The sequence below is a fragment of the Physcomitrium patens genome, chromosome 2 (assembly GCF_059467195.1).
Source record: "Physcomitrium patens ecotype Gransden chromosome 2, ASM5946719v1, whole genome shotgun sequence".
In the NCBI taxonomy this organism is placed as follows: Eukaryota; Viridiplantae; Streptophyta; class Bryopsida; order Funariales; family Funariaceae; genus Physcomitrium; species Physcomitrium patens.
The window spans coordinates 13,661,639-13,681,853 of record NC_143411.1 but is presented as its reverse complement, the minus strand read 5'-3'; the positions used below and the strand labels follow the sequence as shown (position 1 = coordinate 13,681,853).

The 20,215-nt window shown below is 31.3% G+C and overlaps 1 protein-coding gene across 1 annotated transcript; it reads right to left on the bottom strand.

The window, feature by feature from the left end:
• Positions 1-16,434: 16,434 nt before the first annotated feature.
• LOC112294223 (uncharacterized) lies at positions 16,435-18,562 on the bottom strand. The gene is made up of 2 exons (XM_024544487.3): positions 17,369-18,562; positions 16,435-16,901 (listed from the first exon to the last, which is right to left on the bottom strand). The coding sequence occupies exons 1-2, from the start codon at positions 18,035-18,037 to the stop codon at positions 16,614-16,616; spliced, it is 957 nt and encodes a 318-aa protein (XP_024400255.1). The 5' UTR covers positions 18,038-18,562; the 3' UTR covers positions 16,435-16,613.
• Positions 18,563-20,215: the final 1,653 nt, after the last annotated feature.

Below are 20,215 nucleotides of genomic sequence, written 5' to 3'. Positions count from 1 at the left end.
ATTACATTATAAAGAAGAGGAGTTCAATGCATTCAATAAATGTACAAATTAAAATTTAAGTGTCAGTTACTTGATTTTATTAAATAAATAAATAAAATAAAATAAAATTTATAATATATATATATATATATATATATATATATGAAGTTGAGGGCCAATGATGCTAAATACATGCTAGGCTTGTCTACACATTCTTACTGATATAAACCAACTTAGAACACAATACATGTAATTTATAAAAAGACAAAAGTATGTAAATATATATTACCTTAGAGTAAATGGTTTTACAACTAATTATTATTTATTATACTATCATTGAATATAATTCTAAAAAACTATAATAATATTGAATTTATAAGCAAGAAAGAAATCAATTTGATGATAGAAAAATAAGATCTAAGTGATTTAGTTATTCACGGTTCATCACTCATTCTAAAATTCATGCTTAAATTATATATATATTAATTTTTATTAAATAGTATTGAAAATAAAATTTAATAATAATAATAATAATAATAATAACAATATTACGTACTTATTTGCTTAAAGATAGCATTACAATATATAAATATATTGTAAAACATCCACACAAGAAATTTTAATACATAAGATTTTTAACCTCATCACTAAGATTTCTTGAATTTTTGCACCTAAATTTAATTTGGATGGTCACACTTTATAACAAAGTGATTTAAAGATTGCTATACAATTTTAATTTGAAGATTTTTTTTTTTTTTTTTTTTAATATTATTATATACACTCCTATTTTTTATAGAGCAATAAATTATCTTAATAAAGCAAAAAAAGATAAACTTTATACTATGTGTGGTTATATTTTATATTTCATAAAATTAAAATATTACTTATGTCAAAAAAATGAGTGAACATATTTATTATAAATTTTACAGATAAATTCATCAAAACCACAAAGAAAGAAGGAATCCAATGGTGACTAAGATAGAAGTATTATACATATATGATATTTCTAAAATACAATAAAGGCATTCTATAAAAAAAATACAAAATAAAAAATAAAAAATAAAAATAAAAAAGAGAAGACACTCATTTCTGTCATGGACATACTCATGTAAGCTAGTAATTACATATATAAATAGGTAGAAGTAAGTAAAAGTAGATAAAAATAAATTAATTCTTTAATAATTGATATGAAAGCTTCCTAGAAGCTTTATAGATGCTACTTTGACTTTATAGGTATCTTTAATTAATTTTTTGGATTAAAAACGTGATCAACAAGTTGGCCATGTGCTACATATGTTGTTAGCTTGAAGACCAAGCTAACTATGTGGCCCACACATAGAAAAACTTGCCTTGTAAGTGAAAGCAAGTGTCCTACAAAGTCAACACATATTGAAGGTCCTATAGAACGTCGCCACATAGCCCCTAATTAGATAGTATATATAGAGATGAGAGTGAAGCCTTCTTCACTCTTGTCAACTCCTTTTTTGCTTCCAGTCTAGTTTCAAGGGTCTTTAGTTTTCTTGTCTTTTGACAATAGCCATTCCAATTTCTATTTCAATATACATACTTGTTTATTTATATTTTGTTACCTTTCTTTGAGTGAAGGCTCACTTATCTGAATTGCTTTTTCATTGAGTTCTTGTCCTTGATAGATTAACAAGAGTACACCTACAATATTAGAGTTTTGTGTAAACTTGATTAAGAGTAGATTACTCATTTTTTTTGATAAGACATAAGTATATTAGAAGTTGCACATTACCCTATTCTAAACTAATATTGTCCTTAGTATTTTCTTTGTTCTCAAGTCCTCTCTTCTATTTGTCTTGAGCAATATTAGACATCTTCTCTTTTCTAAGTGTTATTATGGCAGAACTTGTTAAAATGAAGAGTGCAATGGCACAAATGCAAGAACAATTGAGGGAGTTAATGCTTGCAATGCATCAATTCAATTTACCACCACAAAGAGCAACAAGATTGGTAAGAAGTGAAGATATAGAAATAGTTGGAGCTGCTTCAACAGTTGCACCAAATCATGTCCTTTCTCCTATGGTAGAACGCCCTTCCAGTATTAGAAAACCAATAATTGTCCTACCCGAGAAGGTTGATGGCACCAGATCCAAATTTTGAGGATTTATCAATCAAGTGCAACTTGTGATTGAACTTCAACCTCAAAGCTATCCAATTCCAGGATTGCAAGTTAGATTCATTGGTACATTTCTTTCAGGTTCAAGACTATCATCATTTTCATCAATTCTTGAACAACGAGATCCAATTTTGGATAATCTAGAAGCTTTTTTGGCAGAGTTTTGATCCATGTATGGAAAACATGATGTAATTTGTGTTGCAACCAATAAGATCCATATTTTACAATAAGACAATCGATCAATAATGTTGTATGCTTTACAATTTTGAGACCTTAAAATTGATATTAAGTGGAATGATATTGCACTTATTAGCCAATTTTTCTATGGATTACAATATGAGGTAAAAAAATTAATGCTCAACTTACTTGATCCTCAAACATTGAGTCAAGCAATTGACTTTGCTGTGAAGTACAACAATCGCCTTTTTGAATTCCGATCTGAAAACGGTACTAGTGGACCTCAATGTTACTATAATTCAATGGCAATACCAACACCTCTTCAATATATATACATTCAGAATTAGAGGATATATAAATTGATGCAGTACGTTTCAAACTTCTTACTGAGCAAGAAAAGATTCATCGTCGTCAAGAAGGATTATGTTTATATTGTGGAGAATCAAAACACACTACTCAATATTGTCCAAAGAAATGATGCAACGATAAAATGAAGAGTATGGTTATCAAAGAAGACAATATGTCAGAAAATGAGTTTGTCCAGCTACAATAGGGACCGTGCGGCTAGAACCTCACACAACATCTAGTAAAGGTCCTATTCTCTCCTCAGAGCCCTCTCCTTGTTTTATATTAAATATTATTTTAGGACCTAAATATTACAAAGCCTCTGCCTTATTAGATTCAAGAGCCTCAATGTATTTCTTAGATGAAGAATTTACTAAAAGACATAGAATATCTTTAATAAAGAAAACTAAACCTGTTTATGTAGAAGTCATAGATGGTCGTCCATTATTTTTTGGAGATATTACTCTCAAAATCCTTCCTATAGAAGTAATAATCAATGGTCATAATAGCTTTGTAGTATTTAATATCATTAGATCTCCCTCTAATCCACTCATTTTAGATTTATCATCGTTAGAAAAATACAACCTTCAAATAGATTGGATTTTCCAAACTCTTACTTTTTCTAAAAGTATAACTAATAGTGTAATTAATCAAGTAGAGAGTCATAAGTCCTATTTAATTAAATCCGTGATTATAGGTGTAAAAGCTTTCTTGCATGCTGCTATGAAAGAATCACCATATATTATTTATGCCACACTCGTTTTTAATAGTGCAAAGACTTCACGTGGCATTCCAAACCAATATCAAGAATTTTAAGATGTATTTAAAAAAAAGAATGCGGATACACTTCCGGAACATCGTCCCTATGATTGTATAATTGACCTTCAAGAAGGAGCACAACCGCCATTCAGACCAATCTATAGTTTATTACAAAATGAGTTGCCTGAATTCAAGGAGTATATTGAAGAAAATCTAGCCAAGAATTTCATACGCCATTCTAAATCTCCGGCAAGAGCTCCAATTCTATTTGTGAAGAAAAAAGATGGATCATTGTAGATGTATGTTGATTATCGAGGACTCAACAAGATTACCATCAAGAACAGGTATCCACTACCTTTAATATCTAGACTTCTTGATCAGCTGAATCAAGTTAAGATCTATATAAAAATAGATCTCCAGGGAGCATACAATCTAGTATGCATCAAAGAAAGAGGTGAATAGAAGACTGCGTTTCGAACTAAGTATGGATATTTTGAATACAACATCATGCCTTTTGGACTTATAAATGCACCAGTAGCTTTTCAACATCTAATGAATGATATTGTTTGAGAGTTTTTGGATGATTTTGTAGTCTGTTATCTAGACAACAGCTTGATCTATTCTAAGAATCTAGAAGATCATAAACTTCATGTTCATCGTGTATTATAAAAATTAAGAGATGCAGGATTCTATGCCAAGTTAGAAAAGTGTGTATTCCATACTACTCAAGTCGATTTCTTAGGTTACATCATTTCAAATGATGGACTTATGATAGATCCTAAGAAAGTTCAAACTATTATAGATTGAAAGATCCCAAAAATAATAAGAGATGTATAATATTTTTTGGGATTTACCAAATACTATCGGATCTTCATCAAAGACTTCTCTCGAGTTACAGCTCCACTTACACGTTTGACTTGTAAAGACAAACTCCAATAGAATCAAGAAGCGGAAGTTACTTTTGAATCTTTGAAGACATGGTTTGTTTCTGCACCAATCTTGTATTGTGTTGATTTTTCCAAAGCGTTCTTTATAGAAACAGATGCATCAGACTTTGCTCTGGATGCGGTTCTGTCACAAATGGGAATAGATGACAAACTTCATTCAATAGCCTTTCATTCAAAAAAACTCTCAGTAGTAGAAATCAATTATGAGATCCATGACAAAGAACTTCTTGCAATTATGGATTCTTTTTAAGAATGGCATCATTATCTAGAAGGCACTTCCAATCTAGTCACTATGTATATGAATCACAAGAATCTTGAGTATTTCATATCAACATACGTATTAAATTATTGACAAGCTCGTTGGAGCATGTCTTTATCAAGATTCGAGTTCATCATCACTTATCGACCAAGAAAACAACAAGATTTGTCCGATACCTTGTCTAGACATTCTTATCTTGTACCAAAAGAAGGAGATGCAGCTTTTGAGCAACAAAGAACGGTTTTCTTGAAGCCGGAGTAATTTCATCTTCGAGCAATAAAATCAACATTGACTGTTGATTTAACTTTTCTCAAGCAAGTCTAGTTAAGTATGTCTTCAAACCCTCTTGTTTATGATATCAAGAATAATTCTTTTAAATCTCATGATCTCTCTAAATTCGAGTTCAAGAACAACCTACTCTATTTCAAAAGACGCCTATATGTTCAAGAAGGAGAAGCACGTTTACGTATTCTTCAAGCTCATCACGACTTCCTAATAGCATGACATTTTGGATACAATAAGACTTTGGAGCTGATATCTAGGGATTTTTGGTGGCTTCAAATGTGGAAGGCACTCAAAGATTTTGTACAATCATGTGATATTTGCTCAAGATCAAAAACTCCTCGTCATCGATGTTTTGGACTTCTTCAGCCATTACCCATTCCAGAACAACCATGGTCTTCTATTTCTATGGACTTCATCACGGATCTTTCAATCTCAGGTTCTTATGACTCTATATTCGTAATAGTAGATCGTTTCACCAAGATGGCACATTCTGTATCATATAAAAAATCTATCACATGTGAACAAACAACTAAGTTCTTTCTTGACAATATCTATCGCTATCATGGATTATCCAAGGATATTATATCAGATAGGAGAACTCAATTTATATCAAGATTTTGGTGGTCTCTTTTCAAGATTCTAAAAGTAGATATAAAACTATCTTCGACATTCCATCTTCAATCTGATGGACAAATAGAGCGTGTTAATCAAGTTTTGGAACAATATTTAAGATGTACCATTAACTACCAACAAGATGATTGGACAACTCTTTTGCCATTGGCAGAGTTTGCTTACAATAACACAGTACATTCTTCTACAAAATAAATACCTTTCTTTACTAATTATAGTTATCATCCATGATTTGATACTTTTGACTTTTTAAAAGTTGATAATCCTGGTGCAAAAGATTTGGCAATTCATTTGTCAAAGCTACATGCAATGATGAAGGCGCAGTTAAAAGAAGCTCAAGAACAACAAAAGGTCAATGCGGATGTCTATCGAAAGGAACAACCACCATTCCACTTGAGAGATAAGGTATGGCTACTTTGTTGCAATATCAAGACCACTCATTTTTGTGATAAATTGGACTATCGAAGGCTTGGACCATTTTTTATTTCTGCACAAATCAATTCAGTTGCATATCGTTTACATCTAATAGAATCAATGAAAATCCATCTAGTATTCCAGGTCTCTCTTCTTGAACCATACAAAATAGTAGACATACCAAGAAGACGACAAGCTCTACCTCCTCCTATAGAAGTGAACAATAATAAAGAGTTTGAAGTAGAAGAAGTTTTAGATTCAAGGCAGCGCCGAAATAAATTAGAATATCTTGTCCATTGGTTTGGATATAATATTAGTGAACGCAGATGAGAGCAAGTAAAGAATCTTACAAATGCAACAAAGGCGGTGGAGGCTTTTCATCGACGACATCCATCAATATCAAGATGAAAATCTTTTTTATAAAAGAAACAACATCTAGGTAAAATAACATTCTACTTTCAATCCTTGTTTATAGCTTCTTTGTAGTTGTGATGCTTTGGAGATGGAGAACCAACCAATGGATTCGACTTTAAAGCCTTCATTTGCTGACCTATTGGACGAGACATTACGATTGTCACAATCTTTATGATGATGCAATCGAGATGAAGATCTTTAAGAACGACATGTTCTTCCTTGAATAGATGGCGAGATACAATGCATTTGGTATCACGACTTGGGAAGGGACTCCCAATGTTTGGTGATTTTACTAGAGGTAGGAACAATTCCTGATGGTGTTCTAAATATTCTGTTCGAAGGAAGTTATGAAGGCTTCAACAATGATAAAATAACTGGGTGGTCTTCCCACCCTGGTATGGGATACTATCGATGGTTGAGAGGTCCTATCAATCATCTTCAAAGAGAATAAAGATCAGAGTATGTAGCAAATACAATTCGTCGCATCATAGATTTCTTCAACATATGATGATCGCTCCTCATGGAACTCGTCCCTAGAAAGAAGAGTAATGTCACAGACATATTCATGTAAGCTAGTAATTACATATATAAATAGGTAGAAGTAAGTAAAAATAGATAAAAATGAGTTAATTCTTTAGTATTTGATATGAAAGCTTCCTAGAAGCTTCATAGATGTTGCTTTGACTTTATAGGTGTCTTTAATTGATTTTTTGGATTAGAAACGTGGTCAACAAGTTGGCCATGTGCCACATATGTTGTTAACTTGAAGACCAAGTTAATTATGTGGCCTACACGTAGAAAAACTTGCCTTATAAGTCAAGGTAAGTATCCTACAAAGTCAACACATATTGGAGGTCCTATAGAATATCGCCACATAGCTCCTAATTAGATAGTATATATAGAGACAAGAATGAAGCCTTCTTCACTCTTATCAACTCCTTTCTTGCTTCCAGTCTAGTTTCAAGGATCTCTAGTTTTCTTGTCTTTTGGCAATAGCCATTCCAATTTTTCTTTCAATATACATACTTGTTTATTTATATTTTGTTACCTTTCTTTGAGTGAAGGCTTACTTGTCTGAATTGCTTTTTCATCGAGTTCTTGTCCTTGACAATTTCACAAAAAGGCTCCACCAACCTACATATTATATTTTTTTTTTATTTCTATTTATATATCTTTATTTGAATATTAATTTTTTAATTCTTTTGTTCTTTTAATACTTCAATTATCTTCTTTTTATTCTTTTTTTTTATATTTTTATTATTAATTAAAGATGGATCTTGAAGGTAAAAGTTTTAATTTGATGGAGGTCCAATGCATTACTATCTTCAAATGAGGAAGAAATCTCTAACCATTGAAGCAAATATGGCATGATTTAGAAAAAAAAAGAATAGAAGAAGAATAATAAAAGGAGAGTGAGTGGGCTATTGTCATGGACATATATAGGTATTTTAGTAAATACCAATATGATTAGTTAGTATTAGATAAAACTAGATAAAATTAGGTTAATTTCATAAGACCTTTTAGAGAAGCTTTATAGAAGCTTTATAGATGCTGCTTAACTTTATATGTATTTGTAGTTGATTGGTAGGTTAAAATGCTAACATATTAGTTCTGTCTTATTTTGAAAGTGAGTGGATTATTCTACTTTTATTTTTGTATTTTAAAGATTGTAGAATATCCACCTTTAAACAAAAAAACTTATTTTTTAACACTGATATTTTCTTTAAAGAGAATGGATTATTCCTCTTTGTCAAAAAATTTATAAGAAATTGTGGATTATCTTCCTCTAATTTAATTTTTTGAATTTATTAAAGTTTTTTGTGGAAGGAAAGTTTATTAATGCTACTTTTAGCAGAAATAAAAATAAATTTATAACTATTGAAGATCTTCATGAACTTGTCAATACTCTAAGAGAAAATTTCAAGTATTTCTAATGTGAATTATAGAAGTACTATACCTATCCTTATAGAAGAAGTTCAAAATTTGAGGCAAGAAGTTGTGCACTTGAAAGAAACAAGTAGATCGACCTCACAACCAAATCTACGGAATTTTGCTTCTACAAGTATGATGGAAACAAGAATTAGTATGCATAAAAAGTTTGATGGAACAAGATCAAAATTTCAAGGATTTTTGCAACAAGTCAAGCTCTATCTAAGGTTGCATTATTTCCAATATCTCAATGGATTTACCTTTGTCGGATTCATAGGTGCACTTTTATTAGGAAGTTCTTTCTTTTGGTTTTCACCTTTAATGGAAAAAGATTTGTAATTCCTTTATGATTTGAATTCATTCTTGCAAGTGTTTATGGCCACATTAGGAAAAAGTGATTGAGAAAGAGTAGCAAAGACCAAGCTTTTATCTTTACGGGAAGGATCACGATAAGCCACCATATATGCTACTAAATTCCAAAACCTTGCTTGCGACATGGACTGGAATGACAAAGCCCTTATCAATCAATTTCAATATGGATTGAAGGATGATATCAAAGACTTATTATTAACAATGCCAAAGATAGAATTTTTGGAACAATTTATTGCTTAAGCCATTATATGTAACAATCAATTATTTGAAAGACATCAAGAAAAAAGATATGGCTCAAGAGGAATAAATCAAATAATAACGACAACTTCTAAGTTTTCAGAAACTTATTTATTGAAGCTAGAAGCAATGCAAATTGATACGATATGTTTTAAATCTCTCATAGAGCAAGAAAAGAGTCGACAACATCAAGAAGGCCTATGCTTATATTATGGAGAAGCAAAACATATTGCTCAATATGGTTCAAAGAAACAATGCAATTACAAAAAGAGAAGCATGATTGACAAAGAAGACAATGTGTTGGAAAACAAGTTACTCTAGCTACTATAGAGACTGTATGGCTAAAAATTACAAAGTCTTAGCCTTGTTGGATTCAAGACCCTTTGTTTTTTTTTTACAGATGAAGACTTTATCAAAAAAACAAGATATATCCTTAATTAAGAAAATCAAACTTGTACATATAGAAATAATAGATAGATGTTCATTATCTTTTGAGAATGTTACATATAAAACTATTCCTATAGAAGTAACAATTAGTGGTCACAATAGTTTATTAATATTTAATATAATTAAAACTCCTTTTAATCTAATTATTTTAGGATTATTGTGGTTAGAAAGCTATAACGTTCAAATAGACTAAATTTTTCATAATCTTGATTTTTTCCATAGTTTAGCTCAAGGTCTTACTATGCAAGTAGAAATCCATAAGTCTAATATATCCAAACTCTTATTGATAGATGCAAGAGCTTTTATGTATGGTGCAAATGAAGGGCGATCTTTTGCTATATATGCCATGCCTATTACTAATGGTAAAAAGATATCAAGTAGTATTCTTAACGAGTATCAAGATTTCTAGGATGTTTTTAAAACAAAGAATGTAGATATTCTTCTAGAACATCATCCTTATGATTGTATCATTGATCTTTAAGAAGGAACTAAACCACCATTTGGACCAATCTATAGCCTATTACAATATGAGTTGGCTACACTCAAAGAATATATTGATGAAAACTTAGCCAAAAACTTTATATGCCATTCTAAATCTCCAGCTAGTGCTCCTATCTTATTTCTCAAGAAAAAAGATGAATCTCTACAAATGTGTGTAGATTATCAAAGATTTAAAAAGATCACCATCAAGAATAGATATCTTCTATCTTTGATTTTAAGACTTCTTGATCAACTAAATCAAGTAAAGATCTATATAAAAATAGATCTACAAAGAGCATATAATTTGGTCTGCATCACAAAAAGAGATGAATACAAGACTGCTTTTCAAACTAGATATAGATATTTTGAATATAATATCATGCTTTTTGGACTTAAAAATGCACCAACTAATTTTCAACATTTAATGAATGATGTCTTTTGTGAGTTTCTTGATGATTTTATTGTCTATTATTTAGATGATATTTTAATCTATTCTAAGAATACAGAAAAATATGAAATTCATGTTTTTAGTGTATTACAAAAATTAAGAGATGCATGATTATATGTAAAGATAAAAAAGTGTCTATTCCAAACTATTCAAGTTGACTTTTTGAGATACATCATTTCCAATGAAGACCTTATAATAGATCTAAAGAAGGTCCAAACTATCATAATTTGGAAGTTCTCAAGAATAGTAAGAGATGTGCAATGTTTTTTGAGCTTTGCTAATTATTATTGAATCATTATCAAAAAAAAATTTGAATTGTAGCTCTACTTACATGTTTGACTTGTAAAGACAAACTTAAGTAAAATAAAGAAGCCAAAGCATCGTTTGTTGCTTTAAAAAAAGAATCCGCTTCTGCACCAACTTTATATTGTATTGACTTTTCTAAAGAATTCTTTATAGAAACAGATGCATCAGACTTTGCTTTGAGTGCACTATTGTCACAAATGGGAACTGATGACAAATTCCATCTAGTAGCTTTTTATTTGAAGGAATTTTCAGCGACCAAGATTAATTATAAAATCCATGGCAAAGAATTTCTTACAATTGTGGATTTGTTTCAAGAATGGCATCATTACATATAAGGTGCTTTAAGTCCAGTCTCAGTATATATAAATCACAAAAATCTTGAGTATTTCATATCAGTACATATTTTGAATTGTTGCCAAGCTTGTTGGAGTATGTCATTATTAAGATTTGATTTCAAGATTACATATTGACTTGAAAAATAACAAAGTTTATTAGATGTTCTTTCTAGCTGCTCTTATCTTACACCAAAAGAAAGAGACGTATATTTTGATCAACAAAGAATAATCTTCTTGAAGCTAAAGTATTTTCATTTTTAAGTAATAAAATCAACATTGACTATTGATTTGACCTTTGTCAAACAAATTCAATCAAGTATGTCCTTTGATCTTCTTATTTATGATATCAAGAATCTTTCTTCTAAATCTCATGATGTTTCAAAGTTTTAATTCAAGAACAACCTAATCTATTTTGAAGGATGGCTATATATTCTAGAAAAAAAAAGCACATTTACGTATTCTTCAAGTAGGTCATGACTTTCTAGTAGTATGACATTTTTGATACAACAAGACTTTAGAACTTATATCTAGAGATTTTTTGTGGCCGCAAATGTGAAAGGTGATAAAAGACTTTGTCTAGTCATGTGAGATTTGTTTAAGATCAAAAACTCCTCGTCATCAATCCTATAGACTTCTCCAACCATTACCTATACTTAAACAACTATGGTCTTCTATTTCTATGGATTTTATTATAGATCTTCCAAATTCAAGTTCATATGACTCAATATTCATAATTATAGATTGATTCACCAAAATGGCATATTTTGTACTATGTACAAAATCTATTTCAGGTGAAGAAACAACTAAGCTTTTTATTGACAATATCTATTGCTATCATCGATTACTAAAGGATATCATATTAGATAGGGAGACTCAATTTGTATCAAGATTTTAAAAAATTCTATTTAAGATTCTAAAGATAGAAATAAAACTTTCTTCGGCTTTTCATCTTCAAACTAATAGACAAAGAAAATGGGTGAATCAAGTTTTAGAGCAGTATTTGAGGCATACCACCAATTATAATCAAAATGATTGGACAACTTTTTTGCCATTGGCAGAGTTTGCATATAATAATTCGATACATTCTTCTAATTAACAAGCACCTTTCTTTTCTAATTATGTTTATTATCCATGACTTAATACTTTTGATTTTTTAAAAGTTGATAATCTTGTGGTGGAAGATTTAGCAAATCATTTGTCAGAGCTACATGCAACAATGAAGATACAATTAAAAGAAGCTCAAGAACAACAAAAGATTAATAAAGATACCTATCACAAGGAGCAACCACAATTGAATATAAGTAATAAGATATGGTTACTTTGTCACAATATTAAGACTACTTGTCTTTGTAATAAATTGGACTATCATACATTGAGACCTTTTCCTATTTGTGAACAAATCAATCTTATTGCTTATCAATTACATCTATTGGAGTCTATAAAAATCCACCTTGTATTTCATGTGTCCCTTCTTAAGCCGTATAAGAAAATGAATATCCTGAGAAGAAGAAAAATGCTACTTTTTCCTATAAAAGTGGATAATAATCAAGAATTCGTGGTAGAAGAAGTCTTAGATTCAAGGCAATGCTGAAATAAGTTAGAATATCTTGTTTATTGGCATAGATATGATATTAGTGAATGCACATGGGAGCCACCAAAGAATCTTGTAAATGCAGCAAAAAGAGTTTAAGCCTTTCATCAATGACATCCATCAAAATCAATATGAAGAATAACAAATCTTTCTTATAAAAGAAACAAGTTCAAAAGAAAATAACATTCTACCTTCTATCTTTCTTTGTAGCTTTTATGTATTTGTCACGCTATAAAGATAGAAAATCAACAACTAGTAGATTCAACTTAAGAGCTTTCATTTGCAAACTTACTAGACAAGACATTGCAATTGTCACAATCTTCAAGATAATGAAATCAAGATGAAGATCTTCAAGATAATGAAATCAAGATGAAGATCTTCAAGATAATGAAATCAAGATGAAGATCTTCAAGATAATGAAATCAAGATGAAGATCTTCAAGAATGACATGTCCTTCCTCAAATAGATGGCAAGATACAACGTATTTGATATCACGACCTTCGAAGAGACTCTCAATGTTTTGTGATTTTATTAGAGAAAGGAAAAATTCCTAATAGTATTTCAAATGTTTTATTTTAAAAAAGTTATGAAGGCTTCAACAACAACCAAATAACAAGGTGATCTTCTTGTCTTGGTATGGGATACTATTGATGGCTGAGAGGGCCTATCAACCATCTTCAAAGAGAACAAAGATCGGAGTATGTGGCAAATACAATTTGCCGCATCTTAGATTTTCTCAACATATGAAGACTGCTCCTTGTGAAACTTGTCTCTAGAAGGGGGGATAATGTTACGGACATCAATAAGTATTCTAATAAATACCTATATGATTAGGTAAAAATAGATAAAAATAGATGAAAGTACGTTAATTTCATAAGACCTTTTAGAGAAGCTTTATAGAAGCTTCATAGACCCTCCTTGACTTTACATGTGTTTGTAGTTGATTGGTATGTTAGAAACTTGGTCAATAAGTTAACTAGGTGTTGATAGCTTACAAAAAAAGTTAATTATATGGCGTATATATAAAAAAATTGGCTTGTAAGTTAAGATATGTGTCTTGCAAAGTTAACATGATTTGGAGGTCTTGTAAGACATCGCCACATAGCTCTTAGTTAAGAGTATATATGAAGGCAAGAGTGAAGCCTTTTTCACTCTTCTCAATGTCTTTTTAGTCCTTAGTCTTATTTCAAGACTTTCTAATCTTCTTATTTTTAGCAATAGCCATTCTAGTTTAATATTACATCACCTTTTCAGTGACTTTCTAGTTCTCTTCAGTGACATAAGAGTGTATTGAGGATTTTCTTTCTTTGAGATTCTTGTCCTTAACACCTGATAGGCTTATGAAATCACAATCTTTTTTTTATTATAGAAAGGACATGGCCCTTTCTTGAATTTTTTTTTACATATATATTTTTTAAAACTAATTGAATAATTAATAAAAGAAAAAGAAGAAAAAAATAAAAATAAAAAAATAAGTAGACATTGGGATTTATTTTATCTTCTCTATCAGTCAATCTAAGAATGGATTAAGATCAAGCTTAGCTCTCTTTTATATAATATTGATATCCTCTCTATATTCTTTTATTTATTTTCTTATTACTTAGATAGATTAATTCTTTGATTGTTCTTTAAGGGTCTCTAGTTTTTCCTTGAAACTAGACTGAAAGCAAGAAAGGAGTTGACAAGAGTGAAGAAGGCTTCACTTTTGTTTCTATATATACTATCTAACTACATGTGGGCCACATAATTAGCTTGGTCTCCAAGCTAACAACATGTGTGGCACATGGCCAACTTGTTGACCACATTTCTAATCCAAAAAGTTAATTAAAGACACCTATAAAGTCAAAGTAGCATCTATGAAGCTTCTAGAAAGCTTCCATATCAAATACTATAGAATTAACTTACTTTTACCTACTTTTACTTACTTCTATCTATTTATACATGTAATTATTAGCTTACATGTGTATGTCAGTGACATTACTCCTCTCCCCCCCCCCCTCCTTCTAGAGATGAGTTCCACAAGGAGCGGTAATCATATGTTGAAGAAATCTATAATGCGATGAATTATATTCACCACATACTTTGATCTTTGTTCTCTTCAAAGATGATTGATAGGGCCTCTCAACCATCGGTAGTGTCCCATACTAGGGCAGGAAGACCACCCAGTTATTTGATCATTGTTGAGGCCTTCATAACTTCCTTCGAATAAAACATTTGAAACACCATCAGGAGTTGTTCCTACGTCTAGTAAAATCACCAAACATCAAAAATAACATGATTTTTTAATTCATATTATTTTTGGTGTTTATAAGTATATCACCACCAAATTTTTATTTGTATTTTTGACTTATGATTTTGGAGGAAGAGAAGGGATTGTATTTTTATTTTATTGCTACTATTGTATTTTATATATTTGGCAATTTAAAGATGTTTGTTAGTATTTGTATAAAGCAAAGGATTTTTCATGTCATGCAACAAAACAATTGAAGAAATACATTCAATTTGTCTACTAAACTGTTAACAATCTCAATTGTTGAATGTAAGTTTTTATCAAACATATTTGGGAAGTAGAACATCTACATACCCTAGATCAATATTCTCATGATTGTGCAATAGAATTACAACACAGGAATGTAGATGTATTCATTAGTTGTTGCAAACAAGTTACTAACTTTTCCTTGTTGAAAAAGCAAAAAATAAATAAAAAGTACAAAATAAACCATAATTATAGAAAATATATTTTATTAAAAAATGTAAAACAAGATTGGATGTTGATTTCCCTTTTAGAATCCTCTGCAATTATTTTGCTGTATATGTACGTAGATGAATAAAGGTGATATTGACGCCCAATCCATGTTATCCACATCCTTCTTCACTCACAGGTTTTAGTAATTCCAATGTCTTTTTATGTCTTGGAATAACTATTCTTCACATATTTAACAAATAACATCTTTTGCAAGTTTTCGAAAAAGTATTCACATCAAAAAGGTTTATTAGAAGTTACCAAAACCACATTCAATGCAGTAATAAAATCCCAGTAAAAAAAAGGTTATATTCTCGGTCTTAATTTGGAACTAAATTCTCACTAACAAGTCAAAAAGACAAAACAAGTTATTTTCCTTCTAATATAACATGAACACCGCACTATTATCTGAAATAGATGTGATCTTTGATTTTAGTAACCATATGATAAAAACATGTTTCCATTTTATAAGTTCCCCTTTCATGATATATGGCTGCTCATAGCAATATACACCGACAGCAAACCACATCACAAAAAATTAGAATAATGTTCCTGAAGAGGTCATGGACACACTGAAAGAGATAGAAATAGAAGGGAAAAAACCTGAAACAAACGGAAACGAAAGGCGGGATTTCGTCTCAAGTTTTTGCATCCAAGGAGTGCTACAAGAGAAAACTTTTGTAAGTTGGACTTTAGAAATTAAGAATCCGTCGATCATTCATACTGCTTGAAGCAGCGGCGAAGATTTCAAAGTATATCTGAGACTACAGCAATAACCCTTCAGCTTGCATTGCGATCCCTATGGAAATTCATCTGGAAAAGGAACAAACTTTTATGACTGGTCGAGGTAACGATTTGTCAGATAATCTGTACTCCTTTGCAACGGACAAAGAGTTGTTTTTAGCTAGAGCCAAAGAACCTTGACAATATTGTTCCGACGGGACTATGGATTCTGGCAACAATTCTAGCTTTTCTCCAAGCTGAGAATCAGAAAATAAGCTTAAAATCATGGTTCCTGGCTTATCGAACTATTAACAAGTACCATCCTTGTTTCTCTCTTCGATTATACATTGCTTGATACAGTCATGCATACAACATGTGTACTAGGTACAAACCAATTACCTCCAAGGATTCATATCAGATTCCAACATAAGGTTACTATTCCGCAAAGCTAGACCAAAAAGGGGAAAAGAATGAAAATAAAAATGAACAATTTCTTGAAAAATAATACCGATAATTCCCCACACACAGCTGGAAAGAGCAACAAATATGAATTACTATTTGAACTTCTCCTTGATCTTGATTCTACAAAAGGAAGGAAACCAGGTTTAGTGAAGAGACAGATATGATACAATAATTGCACATGTAACCTCTCACTTATCTTCTTGTGCCCAGATTCTGACCGTTCTGTCTAGCGAACCTGAGGCAATCTTATTTTCAGTGGGATGACAAGATACAGTAAGGACTGCGTCCGAGTGGCCTTCGAGCGTCTGAATAATGTTCTGCGCTTGAAGGTCCCAAAGGTAGACGCAGTTATCCTCGGAGCCGCTTACGATATATTTTCCGTTAGTGACTGAGAAGGTTGCGAATACACAGAACTTATCATTTTTATGTCCTGTGTAGGTTCTCAAACATTTGCTGGTGGCATAATTCCACAAACGCTGCACATCCAATAAAAGTCATTTCAAGCCTCGAGTATAATTACGACGAAATCAGGAGATCTTATAAAAAGGATGAATAGAATAGAAAGGCTTAGAAACAATCGACCTGGAAAAACATATGAAAGGAACTAAGGAGAGCCAGGAATTGCAGTCCTATGGTGCATGGAGATTCACCGAAATATCGTCACAATCAAAGCTGGAACTTACGCTGATCATTTCTGGACATTATTTAAAGACAAACTCTATATGTCAGAAGAACAATAAGCTAAATTCATTCGTAAGGTTCTTTCAACCCGCAATGCAACTACTTAGTATCTGAACTTACCAACCACTGAAAAAAAGAAAATGCAGTCTCTCTCGCCAATTCACTCGTTGCTCAAAGATCAACACATCACTAAAGACAGTAGAATCATATGAAGCGGACAACAACGAGGACTCAGTCAAAAGAATAACAGGGGGAAGCATACCAGATTATTATCAAGCGTGCCGGCGAGAATGAATTTCCCATTCGGTGAAAACTTCACAAACGAGACAGTTGGATTTTTATCGTCGATAAGAGTCTTCACACAATCTCCGCTGGTGTTATCCCAAATTTTGCACAAGCCATCATAGCTGCTAGTCACGATCAACGAGCCGTCCCTGTTGAAATCAACTGCCGTAACTGGGTCCGAGTGAGCGAGCAAAGTCTTTAGGCACTTTCCAGTTTTGACATCCCAAAGGCGTACAGTCTCGTCAAATGATCCTGATACAATGACGCTGCTTTGGGGATTGAAGTTCACACAAAAAACAAAATTCGTGTGACCTCTCAGGGTTTTCACGCAGTCTCCCGTCTGCAAGTCCCAGATTTTTAAAGTTTTGTCGTCAGATGCGGAGCATATGTACCGCGAATCACTGCTCCAAGCAAAGTCAGATATGCCATCACTGTGGCCTTCGAGAACGCGCTCGCATTTCCCATCCGTCGCACTCCATATGCGAGTAGTTTTGTCCGCCGAAGAACTCCCCACCCATTTTCCGTCAGGGGAAAACTTCACACTAGATATGGCTTTCCTGTGCCCTGCTAGCGTAATTTTGTGTTTGTAAGCTACATAACTCTTGCCCTCATCTCCCATATTTGAAGCTGAACTTTCTGCCTTCATCTACTCCCTGCTAACACCACCTGACTGGAATCCGACCTACATACACGCGCCAGGTGATTGCCCACACAATCCTCTTCGCGACAGCTGCAAAGGACAACCAGCTCTTTCTCCGTCGAAAAACCCCCCCGAAGCATAGGGAGCGCACATGTAACTGCAAAACCCTAAACCCCGCAAACCGAAAGAAACTAAAAGAAGAATCAATTGCCGTAGGGAACCTGGAGGGTCATGAAAAAACAACTCACTGGGAAGCGGCGTGTGAAATATTACACCTACAATGATCCGGAATCAAGCCAATCGAAGAATATGAAAATACAATCTCCACTCGGCGAGAATGAAATCCGAGATGAAAAAACAACTTTTGCGAGGTGGCGGTAGATTTGCAGAATGTGGGGTCTGAGAGCATCCGCAGTGCGAGACTCGCCGAAGAGGAATCCGATGAAGGAACAGCAGATTGCGAGGGGCCCAACAAAGAGGCGATGGCTGTGAAGGAAAACGATCCCGTGCCGCAGCAAAAAGCTTCGACCTCGAGGAACAACGAGGAGCAACATCGTCGGCGCCGAGGGACCACGAAAAAGGCGATCTCCTGGGGAGAAAAAAGCTAAGCAGCTTCCTGTTTTATAACAAACTTTTAAAGTAATTTCAACTTTTTGTGGTGTTTTATGTTTATTTAAGTATTTGTTAAGTTTTATTCTTTAGTATTTTTTATTGAATATGGTGATAGCAGCTGCTAATATTCTTTTCATCGAATATGATAGCAATTACTAATGGTCTTTTAAGAGATGTGTTGGTTTTGAATAAAGTAATTGTATAGATTGATTGTGTTTATGTGGAATGGAAAGTGATGAATTGGGAATTCGATTTGACACACAATTTGCTGTTTTTTTATTCATTTATTGCTCATGTGTTAAGTTCGACTTGCAGTGAAATGATATTAAGTGAATATTAAAGTTTGTATATATTGTTTAAGTGCATACATTGTTTAATTTAATGATTTGTTTGTGATATTTTCACACAAGTGATGACATAACTATGTTTGTATTTATATATGTCTTTCATATTTGATAAGATCAGGCTTTGGTAAATAATAAATAATACAGTGGGTTTTTTTTAAAAAAAAATTAAGCAACTTTATTTACAATTTTATTTTACAAATTTTTGAAAAAAATATACATTGTTTTAGGACAATATTTTTTTAGTTAACTTTTTTAAGAAACAAAATTTTCTTAGTTATATATAACTATAAAACCGTCATAAAAATGACCAAAAATATTATAGCTCCTGTTATTCAAATAAGTAATATGTAAATTTTTATTCTTTTTAAATTTTTAATTACTTTAATTTTGTAAATAAATAAATTACTAATTAATGATAGTAATAGTGATGATATGAGTTTCTTCAACAACAATGTATTCACCCAAATTTTATAAATATAATTTTACTTTCCATGGAATTAACGAATTTATATCTTAAAATAGTTTAATGGTATTTGATATTCGTTATAAAAATTCATCAATCAAGTAAAATTTATCACTAAACTCCAATCTCTTTGTTATTCATCTCAAGCATAATAAGTCAAATCTATTAAAAATTTACTTTGTGGAACTACTATTTATTTATTTTTAAACATCTATTTGTCAAAGCAAGAATATTCATACAAATTATAATTTTATTATTTTTTAATGTATATAATAACAAATTCTCATTCAAATAGAAGTTGTAGCAACATTCTAAAGAATTGTAAAGAACATTAGGCTATATAAAAAATCAAATAAAAAATTACACACAAAATCAATTATAACCATTTTAAATATATAATCATGCTTTATATATATATATATATATATATATATATATATATAATAATTTGAAAAATAATGTGTATTATAAATTTTTATATAGTTTTATTGTGTACTAGTGGAAAAAAATCTATTCTATATTTATAGATGAATATAAATAATACATACTTTTATAATATAAAAATCTTAATATTTATAATTAAAACAAGTTTTGTATTAATTACAAGAACATCAAGTATTTTAAATTAGTGGATGGCTAAAATTATTGTAAAAATATTTAAAATATGTTTTTGAAATGATTGTTATTTAATATTTTATGTTATTCCAAAAATAAAAATAAAAATATTTAAATGCCTTCTCAAATTGCTCTTACATGATACCA